The 24,317-nt window shown below is 39.9% G+C and overlaps 2 protein-coding genes across 17 annotated transcripts in view; both read left to right on the top strand.

Moving 5' to 3' along the window:
- Positions 1 to 17,470, top strand: part of CARS1 (cysteinyl-tRNA synthetase 1) — a 37,673-nt gene extending 20,203 nt beyond the window's left edge. For 3 of the 5 annotated variants that reach the window (XM_074585739.1, XM_074585736.1, XM_074585741.1), the window contains 9 exons: positions 399 to 496; positions 1,962 to 2,151; positions 3,141 to 3,209; positions 7,013 to 7,094; positions 11,552 to 11,632; positions 12,001 to 12,068; positions 13,398 to 13,457; positions 14,727 to 14,810; positions 15,861 to 17,470. In XM_074585739.1, coding sequence (XP_074441840.1) covers positions 399 to 496; positions 1,962 to 2,151; positions 3,141 to 3,209; positions 7,013 to 7,094; positions 11,552 to 11,632; positions 12,001 to 12,068; positions 13,398 to 13,457; positions 14,727 to 14,810; positions 15,861 to 15,995 — 867 coding nt within the window. In that variant the 3' untranslated portion in view covers positions 15,996 to 17,470. The remainder of the gene's footprint in view (positions 1 to 398; positions 497 to 1,961; positions 2,152 to 3,140; positions 3,210 to 7,012; positions 7,095 to 11,551; positions 11,633 to 12,000; positions 12,069 to 13,397; positions 13,458 to 14,726; positions 14,811 to 15,860) is intronic. The other 2 variants (XM_074585740.1, XM_074585737.1) reach the window with 2 other exon arrangements.
- Positions 17,471 to 23,554: 6,084 nt separating this feature from the next.
- NAP1L4 (nucleosome assembly protein 1 like 4) overlaps positions 23,555 to 24,317 on the top strand; it is a 28,808-nt gene continuing 28,045 nt past the window's right edge. For 4 of the 12 annotated variants that reach the window (XR_012586821.1, XR_012586820.1, XM_074585728.1 and 1 more), the window contains exon 1: positions 23,657 to 23,778. Coding sequence is in view for 2 of the 12 variants with exons in the window: in XM_074585728.1 (XP_074441829.1) it covers positions 23,677 to 23,778 (102 nt within the window). In the remaining 10 variants the exon portion in view is untranslated. Of the gene's footprint in view, positions 23,779 to 24,317 lie in introns of all 12 variants that reach the window. The other 8 variants (XR_012586822.1, XR_012586823.1, XM_074585730.1 and 5 more) reach the window with 6 other exon arrangements.

Here is a 24,317-nt window from a genome sequence, read left to right as displayed (position 1 = left end):
ACCAAGCTGGATGCCCACATAAAATAGGCTCTCACTATAAAGCTGCTCTTATTCGTTAGCTTCCATTGCTAGCAACACATTGAAAAATCTGCTCTAAGAACTCTTGCCTAAACTTTTTAAAAATGGTATTGTATTTGAGCAGCTTGGTGTTAGAGTGTCATAGCGTATCATGCAGTGTCAGGGCCAAGAGATAGAACTGAATTACAGTCCAACTGTGATTTACGGAGTTATGCAAAATGTGTGGGTTTCTTTGTTTTGACAGACATTCAGTAGATCCTGGCTAAAACAGTATTGAAACCATAAACTTTAGGACGCTAATAAAGAAATAATGCCTTTTCATTGTAAATCTTGGTTGTGTCTAATTTAAACTGATTTTTAGCTATATTCTTCTTTTATAGGAGTTCTTTTTAAATGTGAAGGATATTCTTCGAGCTCCCACTGATGTGACAGGCCAGTTTCAGAAATGGGAAAATCAGGAAGCAGAGCTGAACAAAAAGTGAGTTGGAGCATTCCTACTTCTCTGCGAATAGCCATTGTGTAGCTACATGTTTAATTTTCTTTTCCTTGCAAAATGACTGAATATGCATATAGTGATATTTATAAGTCTGTAGCATTCCCACTGAGTACCCTAACTCTATACAAGCTAGTGAATTTAATCTTGGAACAGCTTTATGAAGTATAGATGAAATTATTAATTTCCCTTTCATTTATGTTAAGTACACCTGGCATGCCTCATCACCCTGTTTGTGAAGGGAAAGAGAACTTTTTTGTTAGACAGCTGTCATTTTCTTCACTACTTGAAATGCTGTCCTTGTATCTGAGAAGTGACCAATAATTCACGGTGGTTACAACTGGAAAAATAGTATTTTACACATTTCAAAGTGCAGTGAGCAAACTGAGACAAGCAAAGATTGAATGACCTGACTAAAAGCACAGAAGATCAGAGCGCCAGTGTTTGAAAATGTATTCATGAGAGAGACAGTGATATCAATATTGCAGTTTTTCACTTTTATAACAAAACTACATTAGTGTTTGTAATGTGAACAGCTTCCTATATCACTATTATGAGAGAAATTTAAAATAGAAGCATCTTATGTTGCAGTATTGTTCCTAGTTCCATTCACTGTTGTGGACAGAGATGTTGCGTATTGAAGGACCAAGTGTAGATGGTTCTGTTTAGTGCTGTCCTCTGAAAATTTCATTCTCAACTTGGGGTTGGTAGAAATAACCCTTTTTTTTAAAAAGGGGGAAGATAGTAAGTAATAGAGAGGTCGAAGGGAAGGGACAAAGGAGTGGGAGGAACAAAAGCTATGCTTTGTGGGTATTTGTTTTTGTCTCCTTTCCCTACAGCTTCTCATTCTCTTTTCTCTGGAAAAAGTATGTTGTTTGAAACAATAGTACCCCTTCCATAATTAAATGTTACTTAATATACTGTATTACTTATTATGCCTATTCATGAACATTACAAAGATTTATATGAATTTATTCCTTGTATTTGCTTGTAACAGCTTCACAACACTTCACTTTGTGGTAAGTTAACTTCCAAACTGGTGCTCCTCACTGGAAAGATGCTAAACAGAGTACATGGCTGGTACATAGGGATAGGAGAGCAGTACTGTATAAAAAAATAAATAGTAAGCACAAGAAGGTACTAAATAAGCAATTTATACTGCTTTTAAAACCTGGTATGAAACGGTCAGTTGCTGAAAAAGTGTTAGATGCAATTTGTTTGGATAGTTGTTGTCAATTACATTATCTTGCCTGCCTTTGTCCATAGCAGCAAAACAGCGGCATTATGATAACGCCTTTTTCTTGCTCATCTGTTTTTCCTTCAAACATAAACTATGACCAACAAAAGATTATCTCAATTTGAGATCCCCTTACTCTTCTAACAGAAGTTCTTCAGAGTAGGTTGCAGGTACTTTTGACATCAATAGTAAAAAACATTTTTTTCTTCTTAGTTTTTACGACAAGAAGGCAGCAATTCATGAAGCACTGTGTGACAATATTGACACTCGCTCTGTCTTAGAAGAAATGCGTTCGTTAGTCAGTCAGAGTAACTCCTATATTGCTGCAAAGAAATCTTCCAGACAAATGCCAAACAGACTTCTTTTAGAAAACATCAGTTCCTATCTCACTCAAATGCTAAAGGTATGTAATAGCAAGTCGTAACGTTGCTATTGCACTGTGCAATTATAACTGTTGTATTTTTGAAGTATGTAGGGATCTGTACCGTCTTTGTTTAAATCCCGTAGGAAACTAGAGATCTTCCACACGCACCCCAACCAAAACAACCCCAAATTGCAGTGTGTGCACATTATAATTTCAGCTAATGTTTTGTTGAATAGTGGAGAGCCCCTAATACATGCAAGGAAAATTAGACAGTAGAAAAAATAGGAAGTCAGAACATCAAATCTGCCAGTGTCATAGTTGAACTCCAGCCAGCAACTAGGACCACGTAGCCACTCGCACGCTTCTCCCCCCAAGTAGAGTAGGGGAAAAAAAACCTCCTGGGTTGAGATAAAGATGCTTTAATAGAACCGTAACAGAAGAGGAAAATAACAATAATAAAAATAATAATGGTAAAAGAATATATAAAATAAAGTGATACAACACAAGTTTCTCTCATCACCCGATGATCCCAGCCCAGCCTGTCCCAAGCAGTGATCGCAGATCCCTTCCCCCGGCCAGTCCCCATTTATACACTGAGTGTAACGTCTGTGGTATGGAATATTCCTTTGGCCAGCTTGTCCTGTCTGTGCTCCCTCTCAATTTCTATGGGAAGCTGAAAAAGTCCTTGACTTACTTATAACATTACTTAGCAACAACTAAACCAGTATGTGTTTTCAAATTATTCTCATACTAAATCCAAAACACAGCGGCTACTAGGAAAAAAAAAATCAACTCTATCCCAGCTGAAACCAGAACAGACAGCTTTAAAGCTAAATCTGAAAGCCAATGTTTAGTATGCTTTATCAATTAAAAACCAAAACATCTTCTTACTAGAGTAGTGAATTGAGAGTTAAATGAGAAGTACGTGGCTTCAAAACCCTAGTACATGTGATTTTGCTTAGTTTTCACATACCTGTGGCTTGATGTATACAATCTTTTCTTTTTTTCTTTTTTTTTCCCTTGACCAGATTTTTGGTGCCATAGAAAGTGATGACGCAATTGGTTTTCCTGTTGGAGGGAATAGTCCAAACATAAATGTAAGTGAAGGACAAAGTATATTATACAAAATTACTGTGTGTCCTTTGAAAGCTTAGGTTAGATAAAGTGATTACATTACTGATGTGTGGCTGACTTGCATTCTTTCTGCTTTTAACATTTGAATCTGAAGTAATTAATTGGCTTAGGAAGCAGGATTTTTCATTTATGAGAGTTGGGTTTTTTTGTAGGTCTGTTTGACTTAATGACAGACAAATTGTATAGCAACCAGAAAAACAATTATCTTGTCTTCTGAATGATGAGTCTGTTTAAGAAACCACATGTTAACTACAAACAGCACGTGCTACAGTCTAAAGGCTCATTACAAGTATTTGTATGTTAAGTAGTTTCAAAAATATAATTATACTGATTAAATTTCCTTGTGGTACACCAAAAACCAGCCTGGAGGCAGCTGGAGTTTTATCCGTCTTTCAATCTTCTTTTCTGATCTCATTTGTAGCCACAGGTTTTATCTGGCTTTTGAAGGCTGTTTTGCTTTGGTCATCCAGCAGTTCTGCTGTGATGCAGAATTTTTGTTGAAATACTTGGGAGATACTGATGAAAGTGCTGATGGGCCCTGTAATAATAGTAATGTTTCCTGGTGCAGACAGGAGAAATAACGCCATGTGAAAGCTATCAATTTTGCTCTTTTTGTTCATGTGAAAAAATTGACGTGGACAAATCACTGCCATTTTTCCAGTATTTTTCAGCATTCCAAGGTGTGACCATATGGTTTTCTGTTCCTCCTGAGAAAGAATAATTAAAACATTGTTGGTGTAACAAAAAAGCTAAACTTTTTATTCATCAAAGGAAGAGGAAAGTCCTCTTCAATATATTCTTCAATGACTTGGACGAGGGGATAGAGTGCACCCTCAGCAAGTTTGCTGATGACACAAAGCTGGGAGGGGTGGCTGACACACCAGAAGGCTGTGCCGCCATACAGAGAGACCTGGACAGGCTGGAGATCTGGGCAAAGAGGAATCTTATGAAATTCAATAAGGGCAAGTGTAGGGTGCTGCACCTGGGGAGGAATAACCCCATGCACCAGTACAGGTTGGGGGCTGACCTGCTGGAGAGCAGCTCAGTGGAAAGAGACCTGGGAGTCCTGGTGGACAACAGGATGACCATGAGCCATCAATGTGCCCTTGTGGCCAAAAAGGCCAATGGCATCCTGGGGTGCATCAAGAAGAGCGTGGCCAGCAGGTCAAGGGAGGTCATCCTCCCCCTCTACTCTGCCTTGGTGAGGCCGCACCTGGAGTACTGTGTCCAGTTCTGGGCTCCCCGGTTCAAGAGGGACAGGGAACTGCTGGAGAGGGTGCAGCACAGGGCTACCAAGATGATTAGGGGACTCGAACACCTCTCTTATGAGGAAAGGCTGAGGGATTTGTGTCTCTTCAGTCTGGAAAAAAGACAGCTGAGGGGGGATCTTATCAACACTTATAAATACTTAAAGGATGGGTGTCAGGAGGATGGGGCGAGGCTCTTTTCAGTGGTGCCTGGGGCAGGACAAGAGGTAATGGGCACAAACTTGAGCATAGGAAGTTCCACCTAAACATGAGGAGGAAATTCTTTACTTTGAGGGTGGCAGAGCACTAGAACAGGCTGCCCAGAGCGGTGGTGAATCTCCAACTCTGGAGACACTGAAAACCAACCTGGACGCATTCCTGTGCAGCCTGCTCTAGGTGACCCTGCTGTGGCAGGGGGGTTGGACTAGATGATCTCCAGAGGTCCCTTCCAACCCCTACCATTCTGTGATTCTATGAAAGCTTGTTTGTGGTTGAAGAATGTGAGTGAACACTCATCTGATAATTGCCCGTGCAAATACTTACATTACTGTGATGTGGAAATCTCCATTAATGATATAACAAGGATAATAAGGAAGACGCTCAGTATTCCATACCAAAACTCATCGATAGTGAATTTTAACTTAGCTCAGAATTTTGAATTTCAGAGGAAAGGCAGCACTGTAATATTTACTTTTTTAGGGAAAATTATTAAAGTCATATTTAGCACTTCATTCGGGCAGATTTTATCAACAGATATGCTTTATGGAAGGATTGGCAATAGCTTGGAACAAGAAGCTAAGCCTTTTCACTCCTTTAAAGTAACGTTGCCAAGGGTAGTAGAGTTAAAAGAATCTTGTGCAGAAAGAATCCTGTGCTAATACCTGTTACACACAGGCTTCTTCACAGGAAGAAACTTCTGGTTTTGTCACCTAAGACATTACTGGTTTTAAGGATTATAATATAAAGATGCATAATATGACAAATGTTTTGGCTGTTCCATTAAATATTATACTCTCTTTCAATCTTCCATGCAGATACTTGTTTTTCCTAGCAAAAATTACCGGGTGAACCTTCAAGACAGGAAAACTTCTCATTAATTACAGAAGGCTGTGTATCAGGCCTATTGTTTCTTTCTCCAAATTGGAGATGAAGGAACCAACAGAGTCATTATCTCCAAAAAAGGCATAATCCTCTCCAAAAGCTCTGAAAGAACAACTAGCTTAATTACCATGGCTCAGTAATTCACTTGAAAGGGAATAGAAGAGATTTGAAGTCAGAAAAACTCAGGTTCCATAGTCTCATTTTGCAAATTAATTAAGCATTGCTGTCAGGTTAGTTATTCTGGAAATAAAAATCTTTCATCTTGAAATGTCTGATAAAGTAGTGATAGTGCATGATTTCCTGATGCCACTTCATTTGCATGTTGAGCTATTTTCAGTGTAGAGGGGGTAGTGGAGATGTGGCTGTTGCTCACTTACCATATTCTGTTCTTTCTGCCAAATGTGTCAGCACAGGTTCCAGTTATGAAGCTGATTGCATAGTATTCACATTTACGAAAAGTTTTAATGGAGCCCTTCAGCTCCTTTCTTATGGGCACTTTTAGAGCATAACAAACTATCTTGTCTGTTAATTGCACAGAAATTTATCATAGAGATTTAACAGATGGGAAAGACACATGGAAACTGTAGGGGAAACAAAAGCGTGCTTTTTTTTTTTTTTCCTTTCTTCCCCACCCTCCAAAGTAACGAAACTTTTAATTTAAGCAGTCCCCTGGGTGCCCGGCTTCTCCTCCTGGGATTCTAGAGAAGTGTTGGTAGACAGCACTGATGTGTAGTTGTTTTTGTAATTGTTCACTGCTGTTCATTAACTGTTTTCTGTCACTGTTCGCTACCATTGAGAGCAGGATTCTCAGGACTTTTTCTTTGAGCTTTCATGACCAGCATTTACTTACACCTGGAATAATTCAACAGCAATCTCTCCCCAGTTTTTGTGGGGGAGAGAGTTGTGTGAGGAATACAGACAACTGCACTGTATTGGAAATAAATACAATTAGCATAAGATAACATTTGAGGAACAGATCTATATTCTAATGAAAATAAGTCCTAATATCCGTTTCACTTGGTATTATTTCTGACAAGCAGTTTGACCTAAGTAGGACAACACAGAACATGAAGGGGCAAATTCATCTTGGTGCTGTTTGTATGCCTATGCTGCATTATAGTTATCTGGACTATAGTACTACCCTGTGGAACTGATGTATCTGTGACTGAAAGGAGACAAAAAAGGAATGGGGAGAGACAGAACTTCACAAGTTGATTTCATCTGCACAAAAGGAAAATTGACAGCTAATGCAAATTATCATCTATCCTTTGACATCACTAGAGCAATGACAATTTTTATTGATACAGATCTGCCCTGAGGGTCATGTTCCATCCAACAGCACATAAATATGAAGTGGGTAAGGACATGTTTTATATCTAAATGATGACTAGCTAACTGTAGGAATAATTATCCTGCAGATCGAATCTACAGTGATGCCGTACCTACAAGTTCTTTCTGAGTTCAGAGAAGGAGTGCGACAAATAGCCAGAGAGAAGAAAGGTGAGAATTCACTTTTTCCTGTATTGTTGCGCGTGAGACCCAGAGGTTGTAGACATCAAACTGGGGGGGGGTGAAGCAGCTGATACAGTCTCTCTTTGCTTAGAGAATAAAAGTAAGGTATCTTTAAATCAGAGCTGGTTTGAGTATTTGTATCTCTGCTATCTGTCTCTTTAATTTGGGAATCTCTTACAGGCTGCTAAACTAATTTTCTTTCTATTTCCTAAAGAATCTAAAAGTTCTGGAATGAGGAGAACTAGCTGTTGTTTCTTTAGATTAGGGTACTCCCTGCTTTCTAGGTATGGAAGTACCCATGATATCTTCCCCCAGGGAGCTGGTGTTCTCTTTAAAGTGGAGATTGCTACACAGTGATACAGTCTGTGTTTAAATAGCCTGAGATGTTGGTTCCTATTTGTTAGCATAGTTGGAATTGTAGCTCCCCTGATGGTAATTGAGTGCTCTCTTTGGAGAATTAATCTGGGAGTTTGCTAGAATTTGTTTAGGGTGCTTTTTTTTCCCCTTTGAAAAGCTTTGATCATGCTGTGTGTGTTGGCAGCAGAACTGTATAGTGTTAAAAAGGTTGTTCCATTAAGCCCTCTTTGATTTTACTGGTTGATTAGTTCCTAATGGAGCTCTTACTATTTTCTGCTGTTCCCTGTGGAATTTTACATGTCTTCAATATGTATTTGAATCTTGCTTGTTTTAAAACCTTTTTACACTGAGATTTGTACTTGAAGGCAAAACAGGGCATTTTTAATATAGAAACCATATATAAATAACCCATGTATTATACAGAAGTATAAAATTACTTGTAGTGTCTGGATGATAACCTATTTAGCTGGCAAAGAATCTGAACCCTAATTCTGCTACTGTTTGGAGTTCTTCTAAGGGCTAATAAGTTTACCTTAAAAGCACAAAACTGTATTTGTTAATGTGACTACTTAGCTATTACTTTCAAACTCCAATAGGCTAATTGATGCCAAGAAATAGGCTTATTGGTTCCAAAAGCAAATATTTTCTGTAATTGGAATTAATTCAAGAAGTTTGTGTGTATATCCTCAGCCAAAAATGTGACCTTTGGTCCTTCAGTATTTAATGTAAATACTTGTTTTAGATGAGGTTTTTTTTTCTCTTGCTTTCTGGTGGTTGAGCTAAACCGTTCCTCACTCTTAACACTGGCAAGATTTAAATATCAGGGGGCTTCTTGTAGCTCACGTTTAGAATGTACTAAGCACTAGACTACATACTGGCACTTTAATTTCTTACTTGGAAGGTATTGATTTTTTGCCTGAAAGAAATTGGGCAGAAAGAATAAAGCTGGATCTAGTTGCTCTTTGTTTGAGGTATGTAGTGGTTATAGCACTCTGCAGTTTGACCAGGGAGGCACTTTTCATTAAACTATTTGATACATGGAAGCTGAGTGGCGCTTGGCAGGACCAGTACTGACATGCTACTAATTTGTTTCTCTATACCCATTAAATTCTTTCTTGCAGGAAGTGTTAAATTACTGTAGAAGTTGTTCTAATTAATGGCTGGGGATATTGCCTGTACATGGTTGTACATGATGGGAGTTTCCCCATCATAGCCTGATGCCGGCAGGATGGTGTTAAATACTAATTAACATGATCTGAATTGCTTTAAGTATTCTTAGAAGTTAAATAAAAAGTATGCTGCTTCTGTAAAACCTGCAGAGGAATACAGATATCCACATCCATGTACACATAACTTTTAAAAATGTATCTATATTTAAAAGCATTTCACATTTGTAAAACTATGGGGTTTGGTAAGAATCAAAATGTATACAATCTACAAAAATGTTACCATCATCCAGAATGGCTAGCATTCAAACACATTAGTAAAATAAATTCTCTATTTTATCAGCTTATTTAGTATTCAAACTGGAGACCTGCACTGATCGTTTGCAGTTATCTTGACTTACTTTGTGAACATATCTAGCAATAATGATAAACAGAAGAAAGAAAACACTGTGCTAACTGTATAAGGGAAAGAAATGCAGAAAATCTCTGCAAAAGACATCTCTATATTGCACATCCTGACGTTTTACTTGAGTACCTGACAAACTGCAAAGACCCCGTATAGTTGTCTCTGCAAGGATGGACACTGGAGCAGATCTTTGTTCCAGTGCAGCCCCCAATGCTTCAGAATTCTCATTAGCAGCAAATTGTTATTCAGATGTTTAAACAGGAGCAAGTCTCTTCAGTTGTTTGTTACTTACCTCAAGACTTCTGCTTAAATTGACTACTCTGTGGTAAAGATGTCCATGACTGAACTCTGCCTGCATCTTTGTTTCCTGCCGTGGGTGCTGGTGCCATCCCATATCTTGCCCTAAGCTGCTTCTAGGACACAGTCAAAAGCCCTCTGCCCTCTTCCTAATATATCATGAGTTGATCAGAATTGGGACAAACTTGATCATTGCCTGCTCTTGTCTTTCACTGCCAGTCTTAACATCCAGCATTCCCATCACAGTGTTCCCGTTTACAACAGCACAACATCTGTTTCACATCTGATACTCTTTGGCTTGAAATTCACAGAAAATGTGAAAAGAAGTCTGGCAAATAGTCACAGGCTCAAGGAGTGCCAAGCTGCCAGGGTGTTTATGGGCACTGGTGATAAAGTACTATCCCACTGGTTTCCTGGTCACTGTCCTCAGTGAGGATAACGCTTATGTCTTAGAACAGCCTATAAACAACCCCCTACCCAACCCCTACGCGCCTTTCCTCTGGAGGTACCACATGAAAAGAACAGGCACATTTCAGCCCTAAGAAGCACAGTGCTGACTCCTCTGGATATCAGAGGATGTGTCCTTTCATAAATAATACATGTTTTTTTATTAATTTCTCCTTATTCTCTACCTTGATGGATTTCTTCTTAAACTTTCAATTATTCATGATTTCTGATAAGTAAATATTTGTAACTGAGCAGACGCTGTTTTATTGAATAAGCAGTAGGTGTATCTGATACATCCTTGACATGATATGTGTAAATCTTTGCCTAGATTAGAGTCAACACCTTTTACTGTTAACAGCCAGTGAGGTAATCTTATCCCTTGTTTATCTTAATGGCTTATTTAGAGTTGCACCAAACATGAATGTGGTTCACTGTGTATAACTGCTCTGGATCAAGAAAAATAACGACTTATTTCATGGCAGACAAAAGAGCTTCTATAAACTGCAATGTTTCCCTATACAAAGAGAGAGTCAGAGAATACTGCCAGGCAATGAAATAGGGTGACTGTTCCTTTTTATGGTATTAGGATAGTCAGTGCTCTGTTCACTCTTCAGCTCTCTGAGGCTCTGAGAATTATGGAAGAGATGAAGGCTCAGGTATGGTACTTATATCTACTGATATGTGCAGTGTTTAATACAATGTCTGGATGGTAGCTTCTACTGCCAGAATTATTACCTTTGAGACCCCTATTACTTCTTAGGTTTAACCAGATGAGAGTTGCTGAAAGGGAAAACACGTGTTTATTATAAGCACATGGTATCATCTAACCCAAGTACCTATCTTGTCAGACTTGGTAAGCATTTCCTCCTAAATACAAGACTGTCCATGAGAAATGTCACTGAATTAAGTTCACAACAGCAACATACTTGGTCTTCTTGATGCGTTTAGTTCCTCTTAACTGTTCTGCTGCTTCTCAGCTGATACAATTTCTCATCCAAGTAAATATCTTGTATGAAGACTTGTTTTCCTCTTAAGCCCTGATAGCATCTATTTCAGCTAAATCTTGAGTTCTTAACCATTTGCTGTCATCAAAGACTCTTTCATAAGTTTGCAAGAAAAAAAAAAAAGAATGTTAGTCATGATGTCCTGATCAGCATCCAGAAAGCCAAATCAAAATTCTCTGTTCTGCTGCAACTAGCGTGCTTGAAAAAAACAGCTTGGTCAGAGTAGGTGGTAAAGATAACTATCTGTAGAAAAAGAGGATGTTTGGATTACAGTAACTCTGAGACGTGTATATGTAGTTATCAAACCAACAAAATCATAGTTCTTCAAAGGCACTGTTAGATGTAGCACAGGGTACGTTTATTTGTGATTTTTCTAAAATAGCGTTCTTAACCCTTCTTATTGGAAATCATACAGCAACCATTAGGATCTTCCTGAGTCATATACCCTTCCACTATAGCCTGGTAGAATTGTTGCATCATTTCTGAATTGCCTTGGATTTTCTTTCTGTTCCCCTTAAGGAACAATGAGGATGTCTTGGAAGAAATTTATGAATCTCAAGTCCCTGCAAAGAAACAGGCTGCTTCTCCGTGTAGGAGCAAGAAGGCAGAACTTACTTGAAAGGTTTATCACTTTAAAACAAAAGACCTTTCTCTGGCCTATGTGAGAGAGCGGCAATTTCTTAATTGAATTTAAATAACTGTGTAGCAGGATAGAAGTATACTTTCACCAAATCTTACTTCACTAAAAGTACTTTTCATGCTCTATAGTAACTGAAGTGCTGCAGTTGAGTGATGCTCTTCGAGATGACATCCTTCCTGAACTTGGTGTTCGATTTGAAGATCATGAAGGTATGCAATTATATGTCTTGCCACTTTGTAGGTAGCTGTTTTCATACTCTTACTATTTTCATAAGAAGTGGGAAAACAACCTGTCAAGACTAAGCTGGAATAATCCAACAAAGTCAAGGACTGCAAAGCTGCAGCATATAATATTTCTGATGTATGAATATATATTACAGAACTGTTTTACTGGAATAAATGTAAAAAATATAAAAACCTACATTGCAATCTTTTTGTGTAGCACCTAATTTCTTGGTCACTTTTGAATAGTTACTCAGTTGTATTTGCATTCCAATTGGAAAAAGAAAACAGTTATCATAGAGTAAATACGTTTAGTCAAGCATTGGAAACTCATTCATCTGTTTTTGCTTCTTTAGGACTTCCAACTGTGGTGAAATTAGTGGATAAGGACACGTTATTGAAAGAAAGAGAAGAAAAGAAAAAGGTTATTATTTTAAGCTTTCTATATTTTTTAACTTTAAAGTAATGTGTAAGCTATAGATACTTTTACATTTATTTGATAACTTGTAAGAAAAATCTTAACAGACTAGCAACACAGCAAATAACATAAGAGAATTGACATTAAAATTTAAGTGTGTTCAGGAAAAGAATTTTTGAAACAGTAGCTTCTTGAAAATTTTGTATGGGACCTAATGAATACCTCTAAGGTTGGGATGTTGAGTATTGCATGCATACTGTCTTATCTCTCTGGAAGAACAACTCCAATGAGACTTCTTTTGTCTGTAAAAATGAAGTTGACATTTTCCATAGGACTAGACTGTATTTATCTGATATGTGAGAACAAAATGCACTGGCTAAATCTTAATTAATGTAGTATGGATGAGTGAGATGTTCAGGGTGTGGGGGTAAGAATTCACGTGTTACTATATAAAGATTGTGAATTCTAGTCCACATGCACAAGGTCTGTACAGAAGCCCTCCTTGTGGCACTTCCTAGCATTAATATTTGGCTTTGTAACATCCGAAGGTAACACTTCATATGTCTGTCTTCAGTTTTAACAAATAATAAAATTCCATCATGCCTAAAACTGTCTGGAAGACTTTCCAACATTATTTCTTCCATGTAGATGTTTTTTAGAAAAGGGAGAAATAAAATGTAGTTTCAGCCAATTCCAGATGTTTTCAACAAAAAGACATTTGAAAGCAGTTTGTATGTAGCTGCTGGGTGGAACCCACAGCTAGAGTACATTTTCCCTGGAAACAGGGCAGTACTGTCAGAACCCTTGGAGAACTGATAGGTCTCTCCTAAGCAAGTGCAAGATGAGATTTTTATTTTTATTAAAGTTTTATAAGTTGGCTAAATTTGGATAGTTGTTTCCCTAGGAACATCGAGGGATACAGCTGCTTCTTGAGAAACTGTAATGTCTTCACAGTTTGAGGCAAGAGCTTAAAATATCAGCGAAATATGGTCTTTTTTTTGAAGTCATTTGCAAAACATTTTTCCCTGTGGAATGGCAGGACCATCGCTTTTGCGGGCTTTGTAGGAATTCTTTTATATGTATACACTTTGCATGCAAAATGCATTCTGAACAGTTAAAACTGGTTTAACTGTGAATTAAAGCAAATGAAATCAAAGTCATACAGTGGGAAGTATCAGACAATCCTAATTATAAGGCATGATGGTTTTGCTGCAGGTCATGCTGCCAGTTCTGTCTGTAATTAGATATCCAGGGGAGCTAGCTGGCTCAGATTTGTAGAAAACAACTAAATGAAGTAGTTGGTTACCTTTTACTCATTAACATTGCCTTTCATAGATTGAAGAAGAGAAAAAAAGGAAGAAAGAAGAAGCAGCCAGGAAAAAACAAGAGCAGGAAGTAAGTGTTCAGATCCTTTTAATCTGGTTTTGAAGAAAAGTGTTAACAGCAATAGTCACGTGTAGGAAAGATTACATTAGAACACAGGCGCTCTGCCCAGCCTTAACTGGGCCTCCATTTATTTATTTTTTTGTCTACAGTTTCCTGCTTAGAATGACTTTGGCTTTGAGTTCAGATTTGAATATACAGCTCCTATTTCAGAGAAGCCATCTTTGAAAATGCAACTAAAGACTACAAAAGCTTCTGAGGAGAATTTGTAGCACTTAGTTCAGTGTATAGACAGTATTACTTCTTTAATTGCCAAAGCAGTGTCTTACATGCCTGTTAGAGAAGATTTTGCTTATGTCATTTATTATTTTCTTCCATTTCTATGTGTGAAAATAGGAGGTTTTTTTCTCTTAAGAATCCACCTGTTCCCTGTGATTAAACTCTGAAATGTAGTGCTTTGTAAAAAGAAAATAACTTATCTCTACTGTTGGAATTGAGATAGATCAAAGGTTTTAGGCTTTGGATGAGGAGTAGGCAGCTGGAGGAGATGAACTCATAAGAAGAAAAGAATGTTTACTGTGCTGATGACTATAACAGTACAAGAAATGTACTCCTGAGTTAAAAGAGGAAGTAAACTTTTAGAGATCACCATGTACAAAGAGAAAACCAGATAAATAGCATTTATCATCCACAAATTCCAAGAAGCTTTTTTGCATTCTTTCAAAAAGGTGATTCCCTTACACTGGGCATAAATTACTTGGAAAGGATTCTGAGATGTGCTTGTTTACAGATAAGTGAAAGTTCAGGGTTTTTTCAGTGCAATTACTTGCATCCTGATCCTGCTGTGAACTGCATAGAAACCTGGGCTTGTCAGCAGGAAATTGTTGATAAAGGTGGTTCCCTTTGCAATGATTTAATTGCTGAATATTCTTTACTCATAGCAACTATTCACTTTGTGCTTACACCTAAAACACTAAGGAACCAAATTAGCAGAAATCAGATGTAGTTTTTGGAGTACGTAAGTGAGTTTTGAGTTCCTGCAATGCATCTATTTTATTAAGTGGTTCTTTACAGATATAAAACATATTTTTTCCCCCAGACAAGCATAGCTAAGACTTATTGAGTTGTTCCTCACTGAAGCTTCTTCTAACATGATAAACAATTGTGAATGAAATGCTCTTTCATTTGCAAATTATAGTCTACTTTTCCTTTTGCATACGTGACAGGTTGTCAGTAATTAACTGTGATGCTAATGCAGTTAATGCACATTTTATATTACAGGCGGCAAAACTGGCAAAAATGAAGATTCCACCACATGAAATGTTTAAATCAGAACATGACAAATATTCCAAGTTTGATGAAAACGTAAGAGATTTTTCTTTAGATAGAGACTAGTTTTTCTTCCCCACTAGTTGTACACACTTAACTGAATGTGTACATAGCCAATCTTGTTCCAAAACCTCCAGGGCAGTGCTATTAACATAGCGGGAGGAGGGAAGGAGACAAAGAAAAGGCAATATATTAATTTTATTGCATATATCTTGCATTGGGGAGCAAGGCTCTCTTAACTATTATCTATCATTTCAAGGCTATTTTCATTGTACATCGGTCTCCTTTGGCCCCTCTCATTGCAGAGCAAAATTCCCTGTAGATAGGAACATGTATGATGTGTGTTCACAGATTTACTACTCTGTTGCAAGGCAAGGAATTCACTTGCAAGTACAAACTCCCCAACTCCGCCAGAACTGATAGACAGAGCCATGTTTTTCAGAGAGGTCCTGTGTTTCCTTTTTGGTTCTGCCACTTGGCTCTTGATTGCTCCCCTTGAGGATAAAAGGTGTTACTTGGAAATCATAAAGCACTGTTTCTGCAGCTCTTAATCTGGGACATTGATCCTGCTTCTACCTGTCCTCTCACCCACAAATACGGGCCCTGGGGGCAAGTAAGAATGGAAAGTGTAAACACTGGAAAATACCCCTGCAAGCCAAGGAAAATGTGCATAAAAACTCGTATCATACTTTCTCCATCAATAAAACAAATCTTTTACTGCTTTTGCTTTAAGCTTTGGATTCAATATGCTAGTATGATTAAAAGCGGTCTCTAAGCCATCTGTTTAGGGATTAGTCATTATTCTCTTAACTATAACCATCTAGAAGTTAGTTGTCTAAGCTTCCCTTACTTAGAACAGGACAGACAATAAATACACCCTTTGCCCCTTCATTAACTAGGAAGGGAACATACACAAATAATCAAAGTTAGTTGTCAAACTTCTGGGCAACTAAAATTAGCCAAGATGCACCCTATCCTGACAGCTTGACATTATCCCCCTATCTTATTAAAACACTGTTCCATAAGGAGCAAAAGCAGTCCAAGAATTTATCTTAAATATTATCTTTTTTTTTTTTAATATTTCAGGGATTTCCCACCCATGATACAGAAGGCAAAGAACTCAGCAAAGGTCAAATTAAGAAGCTAAAGAAACTTTATGAAACCCAAGAAAAGCTGTACAAGGAGTATCTACAAATGGTTCAGAATGGAAGTGCAAATTGAAAACAACAGGACTTTTTTTAGAAGGCGAGTGCTGGGTCAGCGTTGAAGAAGTGAGCATATACTGATGCTCAAATTTCTGTTTACACTTTCTATTATGTGCAAAGTAAAAATCCTGTTTACGTGGATTAATAATGTCATCTGGAAAGTCAATAAAAATCCATTCTTTAAAAAAAAAAGCCAACCTGTAAGAAGTTTCTTCACAACAACAGTAGCAGGTTGAATGGTTGCCAGTTCTATTTGGGAAGGTGCTGCTCAGTCAGCAAATCCACATAAGGATTCTTGTTTATTATAGCTGTCCAGGCGTTGGTTAATTTGTCCTGCATACTGATCTCTATCTAAGTCCCACTGTAGTTTGCATTCTGTAATATGTCACAGTCAGCAAAATTTACTACTAAATGGGAGCTGAGTAATTTGTCCCACAGTAAGAACAGTATTTTCCAGATGACTTTAGTATCTTTACATAAGCAGGAAAAACTGGGTAGTTCCACTATGATACTTACTCTAGCTGCTATTATTAAAAACTCTCATAAGTATACCCAGAACACTTTGCATAGTAGAAGCTAACACTCCCTTTGTTGCAAAAGGGAACAGGTCATCATCTTTGCTCAACCTGCAGTTGCAATCAAATGGGTAAGTAAAAGGCAAATGCACCTGCATTGAACAAACAGGTGGGAAAGACATGAAGGGATAATGGTGGAGGGTGGTGTGATCTTGGAGCTGTTGCTCCAAGGAAACAGGGATACTGCCAAAGCACCTGATTACCCAAAGTACTCAGTACCTAATTAACTGTTCAGAGCCAAAGGGAATTAACAGAGGGTTTCTAACTGAGATACAGTTTGTGGATTGGTTTGCAATTAGGCAATACAGCTATAAGTTGTTTGCTATTCAAGACTGATGTTTTTAACGTGACAATTTAACCCTGAGTTAATAACTTTTCCAATGTAGCGTGGTTACATTATGTCTGCAAGGACAGTTCTCTGTTGCCTAATAATTCATTTCACTGGCAGTAGCTACTAAATTAACTAAAGTTCATGAAATCCTAAAAAATATCTCACCTACTTCAGAACTGCACGTAACAGCTAAGCATCCAATATGAACTATATTCATCCAGTATTCTTAAGCCTCAAGGTGACTTGCAGGAGGTCATACTGTGACACCTCTGTTCTCTCAACCCTTATGTTCATGCTATAATGATTAGGCTACGTTCCTTTCCTTACTTAAGAGTTAAAACATTGCTTTATCCTTATATTTTTGTATTTATATTCCTCCTCCTGAGGAATTAATGTATTTGGAGTAACAGAAAGGTCAAGTAGGTTTTTTTTCTAGCTTGTCTGTATTTGCCTTTGAAAACATACATAATGTTAAGGTCAGTAAAGCATATGCATCTTGTATGCAGAAATAAAATCTGTTGTTAAGTACAAGTTGTAAGTGACCTTTGTATAACGGGAAGAATATAAAGCTGAGCTTTATTCCACAAATAGTCCATATTTTTGAAATGTGGTTTACAAAGCTTTTCCTTTAGCTTGCTATTACTAATTTAATTCATTTTGCATTCAATACTTGATTATTCTGCTAGTTTCTAATTAAATGTATAAATGCATGTTTAAACTGCACAGTGGTACTTCAGACAGACAGCCACAGCCATGAGGGCAGCTTCTCCACCCTTTGGTCTGTAAAAAGAGGAGGATCATTTGCGTTTTTACACCATTCTAGATTCTAACCCCCTTCAACATGACAGCTCATCATTTTCTTCCCAGCATGCTCCCCCAAGACACATGTGCACTCAGAGTATCCAGGAAGGGATGGGATGTGCCTAGGCTGCAGTCACAAGATGCTACTTCTCAGACAGATAAGGTTCTCCAATTCCAAACTCCCTGCAGTCCTAGACAGATTCCAGGGCTAGTTTTCCAAACTTTACCAGGAATCCTAGACCTGGATCATTTCTAACCACAGCATAGACTTCACTTTCCTGAAGGTGAATTGCTTCTGATGTTGCTACTTAATGTCAAATAGTGACAGTAATTTGCTTACTGCATAAATTACTTCTTGGTGATCTGAGTTAGCACTGCTTAAAGGTAGTTAGTATGTAACTATGGAGAAGATGCTGTTAATCCATTGCTGTCCTGGATTCTAATTTCTTTATGACATATCCAGGAAAACATCCTGGCTCCTCCCTCCCTGCCCGCACCGCCCCCCCCCCCCCCCATTTTTTTCTCCTCCTGCTATGTTTTTAGTAGAACCTCATCCTATTCCATGGTTTATCTACTGCATCAATGTAGAAGAATTTTAAACAAAATGCCCTTTTCAAAATGCCCTTTTCCCTTCCCAAATTCAAAATTTCAAAATGCCCTTTTCCCTTCCCAAATGCTTCATTTTTTGTTTCTGGAACAACTCTCCTTGCATAGGTCTTAGGAGCATTTCAGACTTGCGTTCTCTAAAGGTTATCTTAGTTTTTTTCTGTATGTTTCCTGCATGTACGCACTGCTTCCTCCCTCAATTTTTTTTTTAAATTCATAGTTGGTCATTTCAGATAAGGATCTCTGCTGTATTTACTGCCTCACTAAGGTCTTATTCTACATCCAAAATTATTTAGCTCATGCTTGCCATTTCTGTGTTTTGTCTGATTGTCAATTTGATGGTTTTAAACTAAGATGATTTGAAAGTCGTTGTGGAGTTTCCTCTGGAGACATTCAAAACTCACCTGGACACGATTCTGTGCAACCTGCTCTAGGTGAACCTGCTTTAGCAGGGGGTTTGGACTAGATGATCTCTAGAGGCCCTTTCCAACCCCTGCCATTCTGTGAAAGAATCCTTATCTGAAACATCAGTGCTGCTAAAGTCATCTTTCTCTTCTGCTACAGCATAACAGCATTCCTGTCTTTGAATTCCCTTTGAACACAATCAAAAGTCTCCTAAAATCAATGGGATTCTGTTCATAGACATCATAAGGATCAGAGCCTTTGAAATCTTCTCCTCTTCAGGCTCACCTTGTGTCTTGGGTGATCATTGTTCTTCCACACAGCTACTTATTCTCCCCTGCTTTTTATAGTGCTTTGCTATCTAGTTCATGCATTTTCAAAACTGCCTTCTTCAAGCAAACTTCTTACTTGACTCTTCCAGCAGTAAAGCCCTCAAAACCTTACCATACTTGAACTTTTCTTCCCATACTTGAACTGGTCTTTCAGTTACAATTTTCTCTTCCTATCTGTTTCAGCTGTCCTTGGAAGTCAGCATTGTCAGCAAGGAAAATATTTGCTTCATGGAAGCATCTGTGAGTTTGTTGACAGGCCCAAGTATTTTCTATTAAAAAAAAAAAGCAGCACACAAATTGGCAACTCCTGTAAAGAAGCTGCTAAAATATTTTACCTTGATACATACACAAACAGGAAGTTAATTCATTCTCTCCAAATAAAATCAGAGTTTTCCCCATATTTTGAGTTCCTTTTTTTTCAAGAGCAGCAGGGTAAGAAAAACAATGACCTTGGCAAAGAGACAGAAAAATAGACTTGCTCTCCTAGAATTTGTAACAAAAAAAAAAAAACCCAACCCAGCTCCAGAGCTACTACAGATCAGTTACTTTTATCCTTTATGCAGCCACAATTTAGCAAAAAAATAACAGTATGCATGAAGTCCTAGTTAAAAAAAAAAAACCTGCTAGGAAACAAAGACTGCTGCAGCCAGGCTTGGATGCACACTGTTTAAGATGACTTTTTTGGTGAAGGTGTGCCAATTGATCTGTGCAATCACTGAAAGGCACAGCACAATACCTCTTCCCTGGCAATCCATCAAGGTGGCACTTAAGTGAATTCCACTGCACTTGCTTAGTGAGAGTGACCTGGCAACCAGAAGAGAATGCAACAGCAATGGTCTGCATTCAGTGTCTTAGTCACTTGTCTTTCTCAGCAAGGAAAAAGGAGAGGACAGACTCCACAGTATTTAATTTTTTAATTTATTTTAAAATGTGCACGTATGCATACACATGCTCAGGGAAGACAGTCTGGAATGTGATTTTTATAAGCACTATGAAAATGAAAACCCTCATAGCAAAATCTTGGCATTTTTTAATATTTTAATTTTCTGAAACACGGAGCTCATATTGGTTTATACAACACGAAGCTTTTTCATTGCCACCTATCAAAGAATTTATTCAGAGATGGCAAGGCAAGGTACAAGTGTGCTGTTTCTGTTTTTAATTGCACCCTTGGCTGAAGGCCAAACTTGGCAGTAGCAAATTTTGTTTGTGTCTTTTGCTCAGAGTGTGCCTTTCAGCCTTTCTAATGTGAATATTCACATTAACATCAAACATGAATACTGCTCCACTAACGAGAACAAGTTCCTCCATCACTCAGTTTGTTCAGATACTGGTAGAAAAAAATCTGTGGAATGTTCAATCTGGTCTTGTTACCACCGATCTTTTCAAAGACTTTAAACTAATGAGTGCCCAATTACATTTATGATACTCTCTTTGCCCTCTTTAATGTTTGTATTTGCTGTCCACTGTTCCAGGAAACCACTGATGCATTTTAAATGTGCAAATAAGCAAATCCCTGCCACATAGAGTACATACCTTCAGCTTCTTTTTCTATGTTTTAAGCTAGGATTTTCAGGTGCTGGATAGTTGTTGGACCAACTTTAGCTCCCACTTTAATTACGCTATTTCTACCACACAAATATGGAAAGGAATTTTTACTCCTCTCTCTGATTTCACAGGGCAATTTCTATGCAGGACACTGTATCACATGCATAGTACTTAACATGTCTCTGGAGACAGAACAAATTAATTAAGAAGCACATTAGCTATTTAGTACCAAGACTCCACTTAGCCATGATCAAAGTACTTCCTCCCCCTCCAGAAAAAGTCATCGACAGCTAAGTCTTATCTCTCAAATTAGGCTGTGAATGTCTGGCATCTCACTAAGTGAGAGCAGTTTCCATTAATACCCACCCAAGGGCAGAAGACACAGACATTTTAATGCCAGTTACAGATCTCAGCCTAAGCTTTCTCTCCAGTGTCTGGTGCATCTGTGCAGCAGCTCTGCCATAATCCCTTCTCTCAGTTTTGGTTCTCCAAGCTCTCTTATATGCTAGGCTGGGTGTTTAAATCAAGCCATGGTGATTCAGCAAATGTCTTTTTGCAGCTCTCTGCAGGGTAGGAGTACCTGACAGCAAGATGACTCCACAGATTGTGCCTTATCCACAGTCCTAAAGTCTGCCACGGTACTACAAAAGGTTAGAAAACGGTCAGCAAAAATCCCTCATTAATCATGGGAGATTAATGCCTTTGGAGAGGGGCAGTAACAATCCAAGGAAGTAAAGTAATTTAAATGTATGTTTACTTTGATACACATCAGTGGACAGAGACAGATACTTACAGCACTCTGGCCTCTTTCAAGGCTTCAATAATTGGTCCAGAAGAAACCAAACCTACTTTTACAAGACCATCCTAATTTTAATTTAATTCAGGGTTTGCACCACTTATGAGAATTGCATTAACAAGACAGTGACTAGTGCAGAGGGACAAACTCTACACATGCCACAGAAGAAGCAGTAGTGCAACAAATAGTCTGAATAGGGCTGCGGTGTATTCCAGCAACAGCAGAAAGATGCAGCTACATCACCTACTCTAGCAAAACTTCCTACATCTTTGTAGGAGACAAAGTTTGGACTTTGTACTCCAGATGTCTTCTGGGTGAAAAGGAGAAATAGCTTTTAACAAAATGGAGATTGACAGAAAAAGCTTAAAAGCGTACTTGAGAGCTGTGAACCAGCAGCAGCAAGAACAAAAGCGTGAAGTAGGAATACTGTTGGATAAATCCTCCTTTCAGACTTCATTATGTTCTTCTTTGGAAGACTGAGAATTAAGTGTAGCTGCTATCATGAATAAAGTTGTCACAAATAAGAACTCATGCAAGTATAAAAAAGAAAGTATAGAAAAAGGACTGGTTTGGAGAAACGGGGAAAGGGAGCTAAAAGCAAAGAAAAGAAGTGGAAGAAAAACCTTCCACTGAACATGTCCTCTGGTCCACCAAATCTGCTTGTTTGTGTGACTGACTCTGGAACATTCCTGCAGTTCTTTAGCTGTTTGAATGTAATTCAAAGTTATCTTACTCATTAATTACAGTGTTAGTACCTATTTAACCAACGGTTCCTTGGTTATTCCTGTCACTTAAATTCCTACAGTAACTGAATTAATCCAACATTAATGCATTGATTAGTTGTTAATTAATAAAAAAATTGGTCTCATCATTTCCAAATTTTAATTTTGCCTGTGAAAGGATAGTGATGATAAACCCTAGTCATTAATTACTTGAAATCCAAGACTAAGTTGCAGACCTGCAGAAAACTTTTTTTCGAACAAGGGAATCCACTGACACAATGAAGGGTTAGAGGTTTTTCCTACAGAGTGAAAGATTACTAAAACTCTTGTGGCCTCAGATGCTGAAACTGCACTTTTCCTAACACTGTGCGACGCAGCATCTGCTGCTTACAAATCACCACACGAACAGAAGCTCAGCTGTTAGGCAGAAGCTGGGCTGTTAGGGTTTCTTTGGTTGTTTGGTGCCCTTTTTTTGTTTTGTTCTGTTACAGAAGTGGAAATTATGTCCATATCTAGACTAGGAAACAATGCTGTAAAGGTTAACATGTGCAACATCTGCATTTTCAAAAGGTGCTCGATCTGAAACATCAAAAAGGGCTTTTTTTTTTTTTAATAGGAAGCACTCGGCTCTTTGATTTACCCTTTAACTTTGAGCATTTAGTCTTATCCATGCAGACGATATACAGGGAGGTTCTTAAAACCACGATCACATTATTATTCTTGTTAAAGTACAACCTTTCAAACACATGTATGTGTATCTGCTAGGACGGTCAACCTTTCGGTGCAGGCAGGGGACTGAGCAGAAGCCAGGCGCTGCTACCTCTGTCTCTGCGGCCGAAAAAAGCGGGAGGCAGCACCGCACTCCAGCAGCCGGCCGCCGGCCGCTTCAGAAACGGCATTTCCCAGCCCTCAGCACGCATTATTTTAACAACCCGCAGCCAAGGCAGACGCGGGGGAGAGATGCAGCGCTCCTTGCCATCCCGGAAGCAACTTCGGCCCTCCTCCTCCTCCTCCTCCTCCTCCTTCTCCTCCAAACCGCAGCGCGCCGGCAGCTCCTGGCCACGCTGCCCTGGCCCTCCCTCAGTGCGCCAGAGCCCGAGGGCCGCCTTTCAGCGAATCGCTCACGGCGCCGCCGCCGGAGCGGTTAAAGACACCCGGCCGCCACGGCACCAACAGCGGGAGGTCGCTCCCCTCCGCCTGGGCTGGTGCCCGCCCCCGCCGCCCCGTGAGGGCCTTTCCCGGCGCGTTCCGAGAGCGCGGCCTACAGCGCCTAACGACGGCCCGCCACCATGTTACCTCCCACCCCCCCGCCTCGCGCGGCCTCTGTCGCTTTAAGGACGCAGGCACCAGCCGCCCCCCCAACCCCCACCCCGCATCACGCGCTCTCCCCGCGCGCCGCCAGCCCGGCGCGCATATTCACCAGCGCGCCCCCCTCCCCCCACCACGGATCGGCGCTCGCTCTCTGATTGGCTGAGCGCCGCGCCGTCGGATAGTCAACATGGCCCGCGTGCGGCGCGGTGGCCGTGGTGCTGTTGGGACCAATCGGCGGTGCTTTTGCTGAGGGAGGTGCCTGCGATTTGGCCAATGGGTGGGAGTTTTCTTGACGGCGGCGCAGCCCGAGGGAGCCTGCGAGAGAGCTTGGCGGCTGGCGCTGCTGCCTCTGCGGGCGTGAGGGGACGCGGGCAGGTAAGGGCGCGGCGGGGTCGCGGAGCGGAGCTGTCGGCCTTTGGGCGGTGGGTGGCCGACGGGGGCTAGTGGAGGGGCTAGCGGAGGGGCCGAGTCGGCCACCGCAGCACGGGGATGGGGCGCGCGTGCGGTGGCCGTTAGGGCCCGCGCCGGGGTGGAGCTGGGTGGTGGCGGGGGCCGCCTGGCGGACAGGGTCGGGCCCAGCCCGGTCAGGCACCATTTTAAGGCTGGCTTAAGAAGTTTGGACCCAGAGAAGAGGGGAGTCTGCGTTGGTCTTAGTCTGGCGGAGCGGGGCAGAGCCGTCCCGGCCACAGGCATGGCCGCTCTCGCCCGCCCTGTGGAGCCTGGCAGCGAGCCCTCCCTTCCCCCGCCCTCACGGGGGAAGCGGGGGAGGAAGAGGGTGGGAGGGCTGTTGTTTGTGGTGAACGGTTTCTCTCGTCTTTCTCGCCCCGCGGTGCTCGGGTTGAGTCAAACCCTTAGCCGCTTAGGTCAGGCGGGATTCTTTCGTTTGACCTCATCCACGATCTTGTATTCCCTCA

This window comes from Larus michahellis, chromosome 4 (assembly GCF_964199755.1).
Source record: "Larus michahellis chromosome 4, bLarMic1.1, whole genome shotgun sequence".
NCBI classification, from domain to species: domain Eukaryota; kingdom Metazoa; phylum Chordata; class Aves; order Charadriiformes; family Laridae; genus Larus; species Larus michahellis.
This window is presented reverse-complemented; position numbering and strand designations above follow the sequence as displayed.